This window comes from Mesocricetus auratus, unplaced genomic scaffold, assembly GCF_017639785.1.
Source record: "Mesocricetus auratus isolate SY011 unplaced genomic scaffold, BCM_Maur_2.0 Super-Scaffold_100033, whole genome shotgun sequence".
Lineage (NCBI taxonomy): Eukaryota > Metazoa > Chordata > Mammalia > Rodentia > Cricetidae > Mesocricetus > Mesocricetus auratus.
In genome coordinates, this window is record NW_024429213.1 from 8,160,347 (window position 1) to 8,167,357 (window position 7,011).

The 7,011-nt window shown below is 46.6% G+C and overlaps 1 protein-coding gene across 1 annotated transcript; it reads right to left on the minus strand.

Annotated features, from left to right (window-relative positions):
• Positions 1 to 3,444: 3,444 nt before the first annotated feature.
• Positions 3,445 to 5,659, minus strand: Nyx (nyctalopin; the record flags this gene model as incomplete). Its single annotated transcript, XM_005088359.4, has 1 exon — positions 3,445 to 5,659. A coding segment is annotated over one exon (1,461 nt), but the record flags the coding sequence as incomplete, so codon positions are not given.
• Positions 5,660 to 7,011: the final 1,352 nt, after the last annotated feature.

The following is a 7,011-nucleotide window of genomic DNA, read 5'->3' on the forward strand; positions in this document are numbered from 1 at the left end:
CAGAGAATTAATATCACAGCTGAAAGCTCTAAAACACAAAGAAGCAAACTCCCCCAGGAGGAGTAGACGCCAGGAAATAATCAAATTAAGGGCTGAAATCAATAAAGTAGGAACCAGGAAAACAATACAAAGAATCAATGCAACGAAGAGTTGGTTCTTTGAGAAAATCAACAAGATAGACAAACCTTTGTCCAAACTTACCAAACAGCAGAGAGTGAACATGCAAATTAACAAAATCAGAAATGAAAAGGGGGACATAACAACAGACTCTGAGGAAATCCAGAGAATCATTAGGTCATACTTTGAAAACCTGTACTCCACAAAATTTGAAAATTTAAAGGAAATGGATAACTTCCTGGACAGCTATCATTTGCCAAACCTAAATCAAGAACAGATAAGCAATTTAAATAGAACTATAACCCCTATGGAAATAGAAGCTGTCATCAAAAGTCTCCCAACCAAAAAAAGTCCAGGTCCAGATGGCCTCAGCGCAGAATCCTACCAGAAATTCAAAGAACAGCTTATACCAATTCTTCTCAAAGTATTCCACACAATAGAAGCAGAAGGGTCTTTGCCAAACTCTTTCTATGAGGCTTCAATAACCTTGATCCCCAAGCCACACAAAGATACAACTAAGAAAGAGAACTTCAGACCAATATCCCTCATGAACATTGATGCAAAAATACTCAATAAAATACTGGCAAATCGGATCTAAGAGAGCAACAAAACAATCATTCACAACGATCAAGTAGGTTTCATCCCAGGGATGCAGGGATGGTTCAACATACGAAAATCCATCAACGTAATCCACCATATAAACAAGCTGAAAAACAAAAATCACATGATCATCTCACTAGATGCTGAAAAAGCCTTTGACAAAATCCAACACCCCTTCATGATAAAGGTCTTGGAGAGATCTGGGATAACAGGGACATACTTAAACATAATAAAAGCTATATACAGTAAACCAACATCCAACATCAAAATAAATGGACAGAAACTCAACGCAATTCCTCTAAAATCAGGAACAATAAAAGGCTGTCGACACTCTCCATACCTTTTCAACATGGTACTTGAAGTTCTAGCTATTGCCATACGACAACAAAGGGGGATCAAGGGGATACAAATTGGGAAGGAAGAGGTCAAACTTTCACTGTTTGCAGACGATATGATTGTTTACATCAATGACCCAAAGAACTCTACCTGGGAACTCTTACAGCTGATTAACACCTTCAGCAAAGTGGCAGGCTACAAGATCAACTCAAGAAAATCAGTAGCCCTACTATATACATATGAAAAAAGGGCTGAAAGAGAAATCAGAGAAACATCACCCTTTACAATTGCCACAAACAACATAAAATACCTCGGGGTAACGCTAACCAAACAAGTGAAAGGCCTGTATCGTAAGAACTTTGAATCTTTAAAGAAAGAAATTAAAGAAGCCCTCAGAAAATGGAAAGATCTCCCATGCTCTTGGATAGGTAGGATCAATGTAGTAAAAATGGCAATCCTGCCAAAAGCAATCTACAGATTCAATGCAATCCCCATTAAAATCCCAGCACAATTCTTCACCGACCTTGAAAGAACAATAATCAATTTTGTATGGAAAAACAAAAGACCCAGGATAGCCAAAACAACCCTGTTCAACAAGGCAACGTCCAGAGGCATCACCATCCCTGACCTCAAGCTCTATTACAGAGCTATAGTCCTGAAAACAGCTTGGTATTGGCACAAAAATAGACAGGTAGACCAATGGGATCGAATTGAAAACCCGGGTATTAACCCACACACGTACGAACATCTGATCTTTGACAAAGAAGCTAAAAATATACAATGGAATAAAGAAAGCATCTTCAACAAATGGTGCTGGCATAATTGGAGACTGGCATGAAGAAGAATGCGGATCGATCCATGATTATCGCCATGCACAAAACTTAAGTCCAAATGGATCAAAGACCTCAACATAAATCCAGCCACACTGAACCTCTTAGAAGAGAAAGTGGGTGGTACCCTTGAACGAATTGGTACAGGAGATAGCTTCCTGAACATAACACCAGTAGCACAGACAGTGAGATCAACAATTAATAAATGGGGCATCCTGAAACTGAGAAGCTTCTGTAAGGCAAAGGACACAGTCAGCAAGACAAAAAGGCAGCCCACAGAATGGGAAAAAATATTCACTAATCCCACATCTGACAGAGGGTTGATCTCCAAAATTTACAAAGAACTCAAGAAGCAAGTCTCCAAAACACCAAAGGACCCTATTAAAAAGTGGGCTGCAGAACTAAATAGAGAATTTTCAATAGAGGAGTCTAAAATGGCTGAGAGGCACTTGAGAAAGTGCTCAACATCCTTAGCCATCCGGGAAATGCAAATCAAAACAACTCTGAGATACGATCTCACTCCTGTCAGAATGGCTAAAATCAAAAACACCAACGATAATTTATGCTGGAGAGGATGTGGTGAAAGGGGGACACTCCTCCATTGCTGGTGGGAGTGCCAACTTGTACAGCCACTTTGGAAATCAGTATGGAGATTCCTCAGAAAAATGGGAATAAACCTACCACAAGGACCAGCAACTCCACTGTTAGGCATATATCCAAAAGATGCCCATTCATACAACAAGGATGTCTGTTCCACTATGTTCATAGTAGCATTATTTGTAATAGCCAGAACTTGGAAGCAACCTAGATGTCCCTCAACTGAAAAGTGGATAGAGAAAATGTGGTACATTTACACGATGGAGTACTATTCAGTAGAAAAAACAATGGAATCCTGAAATTTGCAGGCAAATGGATGGCACTAGAAGAAACCATCCTGAGCGAGGTAACCCAGTCACAAAAAGAGAAACATGGCATGTACTCTCTCATATATGGATTTTAGACATAGATCTGGGGAGTGCCAGCCTACAATCCCATGGCCAGAGAGTCTGGGAAATAGGACCTTCATTCAGTGGCTGATGGAAGAAAAGGCAGACTCCCACAGCTAAGCACTGAGCTGAACTCAAGAAAGCCAGTAACAGGGAGGGAGGACTGATGACCAAAGGAAGGGATTAAGACTGGGCTGGTTTATCCCCCAGAAACAGCTGACCTGACAAAGGTTAACTCTTGAACCCCATACTGATGCCTGGGAATCCAGCATGGGACTGATCAAGACCCCCTGAATCTGGGTGTCAGTGAGGAGGCCTAGGTAATCTATTGAGCCTTGGGTAGTAGATTAGTATTTATCCTGGGTATACAAATGGACTTTGGACTCCCATCCAACAATGAGAGATGCACTCTCACCCTGAACTCTTGGGGGAGGGTCTAGGCCCTGTCCTGGATGAAATGACAGACTATGGCCACCCCCATGGAGGGCCTCACCCTCCCTGGGGAAATGAGGGGATATTGGGGGGTTGGTGGGAGGGCACGGGTGGAGGGGAGGGAAACAGAGAGGGACCTGGAATTGACGTGTGAAGCAACCTTGTTTCTAATCTAAATTTAAACTTAAAAATAAAAAATATCTAAAAAAAGTAAATGTGAAAGGTTCTTTCAGCTTGACCTCATTTCGAAGCAATAGGTACCATTACAAAGACTGTATATCTGAACCTGAAGTTCTTAAAAGAGTTTTTAATCCTATTAAAGGAAAATCTCTCATCACTTTCTCTAGAAGTCCATAGTGAAAGGACATAAGAGTGTGAATAAGAGGACCGTTGGAGTGCCAGGCATGGCAAGTGAGTAAAAAAAGAGCCACACCATGAACGAGTAGCTCTCCTAAAAACAGAAAAACAAGACCCCTGGGGAGCACCTGACCATCATGTTACTATCACTGCCAGGCAGTTTTAACATTTCCTTTCCACTAAATTTAATTATTTTTGCATTTTCTGCATGCCCTTGAAAAGTAACCTATATTTGAATAGATTTCTTGTTTTATACTAAGGGACCAATTATGGCATAAAAGCCATGAATCATATTCTCCCCTTCAATGGATGCCCACGTGAGAAGAACAGAAATTCATACCCACGTCAGTTGCGTTTCCATGAGTGCTCTTCTGCCTAGGGCTGTCTTTGGAGACAACCTGTTTCTTCCACCCTCAGCAAGAACTTTCAGCACCCACCCCAGTGGTATTCCCTCTCCTCTCACTCCAGACACTCCTCATCACAGTCAAACAAATCTTCCTCTTTTGGCTGACGTGGTCTGGGTCACTTCAGTGTGGAAAGTCAGTCCCTCTGCAGGCTGAACACTACATACTGTGCCAGGGTGAGCAAGAGGCAAGAGGCGAAGAGAAACGTGACCTTGCAGCCCAAGAACACCACTCCATGAGAGGGAAGGCTGTCGAACAGCGAGATGTTGACCAGTTCCCAGGTGCTGTTGGCTATTTCCTCCACAGGGGCCCTTGGGGCCAGCAGCTTAGAGAGGAGGCTGCTAAACCTGCTCACTGTGGTGGCCACTGGCTCTGGACTGGGGCCTGGCCTGGATGTGGTGAAGTTCAGCTCCTCAGGGTCCACACACAAGCCGTCAGAGGAGCGCTCAAAGACCACCCGGCTGAGGTCCAGACCGGCCACGGAACCTGGGGAGGCACAGGCCACATCAGCCACACGCCCAGAGCCCTCCATCCAATCGCGCAGCCACTCCAGATGGCAGTCACAGTGCCAAGGGTTGCGGAAGAGGTAGAGGCGGCCCAGGAAGAAGCCGGGCTGAAAAGCGGCCCAAGAGAGCATGGTGAGACGGTTGCCATTGAGATGCAGGGCCAGGAGGCCCGAGAGGTTCTGGAAGGCGCCTTCCTCCACAAAAGTGATGCTGTTGCGGTCCAGGTAAAGCAGCTCGAGCTCTTCCAGGTCGGAGAACCAGGCACGCAGCACGTGGCCCAGCTCGTTGCCACCCAGATTGAGCGTGCGCAGGCGGCGCAGGCCCCGGAAGGCAGCTGCAGGCAGCGCGGCCAGCAGGTTGTCATTGAGCAGCAGATGCTCTAGGGCGCCGCAGTCGCCAAAGGCCCCGGCATGCACTGCGCGCACGCGGTTGGCCTGCAGGCTGAGCGAGCGCAGGCGCCGCAGGCCCCGCAACGAGCTGGAGGCCACGGCCTCGATGCGGCTGCGCTCCAAGTGTGCGTGCGTCAGGTTAGCCAGGCCGCGCAGCGCCGCGGGCACGCGGCGGAACAGATTGTCGAAGGCCGTGAGCTCGCGCAGGGCCGGCAGCTCGGCCAGGAGCCGCTCGGGCACGCTGAAGAGGCGGCAGGCCGCCAGGTCCAGGCGGCGCAGACGCCCGAGCGCCGCGAAGGTTCGCGCGTGCAGATAGCGCAGCTCGCCGTTGTGCGCCAGGCGCAGCTCGGCCAGGCGCGGCAGACCCTTGAAGGCGCCGGGCGTGATGAAGGACAGGTTGTTGTGGCGCAGCGACAGCCGGCGCAGTGACGGCAGCGTGCCGAAGGCCCGCTCGCCCAGGATGCGCAGGCCGTTGCGGTCCAGGTCGATGGAGGCCGCCTCGCACGGAAACTCGGTGGGCACCCGCAGGAGGCCCGCACGGTCGCAATGCACCGAGCAGCCCCGCTCCACGCTGCTGCACGTGCAGGCCGCAGGGCAGGCCTGCAAACAGGCCTCGGTGGCCAGGGTGCAGGGCAGGCCAAAGACCACCGCTGGACGAGAGAGGGGCCAGAAGAAGAAAAGACAAAGAACAGTAGTCAGAGGTCACCCCCGTAGCAGGCTATGGATCCTCCACTGAGGACTGCGTCATCAGATGGCCTCTTCAGGCCACGCCCTAGTCCCTGCGTCCCACTTTTCTCTAAGTTTCCTTACCTGTAGCATCACGGTATGTTTTAGAATGTGACTAGAGGATTTGTTGCTTGTGTGGGTAGGGGAATCTCCGAGGGTGTCACTATACCCGACATTAAGGCCTGTGCTCCCCAGTGCCACACGGGCCCCTAACCATTTGAAGTGTGTCCAGCCCAAACTGAGTAATATAAGTATATAGAGGATGCCAAAAAAGTAGAATATTACATCAACAATTGTGTATGGGTTACATATTTAAATGGTATTTTTATATGGTATATCGGGTTAAATATTAATGTCAAATGTTTCTACCTTTTTAACGTGGCTACTTGGGAAATGTATTTACATATGGGGCTTCTGTTAAATTTCTATTGGTGTCATTGGCCCCTTTCACCATAAAAATTCAATTTTCGGAAAACCCCAGCGAGTCAATTAAGTCTTGTGAAAAAGGGGGCATGGGGAGGAGGATGGAAATGAAAGAAAAGCCTATTATCTTTCTTTTCTTTTTCTTTAACAGTCACTTAAAAGTAAAAAATTAAGGATAATCTCAGATCCCAATAATGGTGGAAATAAAAACTGAGACATACAGAATGAAGTCTCAGACAAGTTTCAATTGGAAGGAAAGGGGGACAGCATTTATTGTAGGAGATCCCAGTGCAGTGCAGACGTAGGAGAAAAACAAAACGCCTTTTACCGGGTGGTTTGAGCAGTCTGGGGTCTGGTGGTTTTTGTTAGTCACCAGGCTCAGTGGCTGGTGAGTCACCATGCAGGGTTTCTTGTTATCTTGTGATAAAGGACAAGCACATGCCATACATTGTCTATAAGGGAAAAGGGACTCTTGGTGGGTTATCAGGTTATGAATTAAGGGCATGAGAACCTTTTATTTTCTTGTCCCCATGAAGATTCCTAGTTCCCTATTTCCCCATCTTATTTTACTTTATCTTGTGCCTGTGTGTGGGTGTGTACATGCAGAGGTCAGTTTTCTGCTTTCTATCATGTGGGTTACAGGGATCAAACTCAGGTCATCCAGCTTGGTGGCATGTGCTCTAACCTGCTGAACCATATCACCAGCACTATATGAACTCAATTATTTCAAGGACGGCATATTAAATCCACTATCAGTGACCTCCTCCATCTCAGAAGAATTGATTACGAACACTATGCAGTTAAGTTCCACTCACCAGCCCGTACTCACTAGAAACCTTTTTGCATCATACTGGGAAAGAAAAATGCTTATTAATTTTGTTCTGAAAATTCAAGTGGGTGATCAA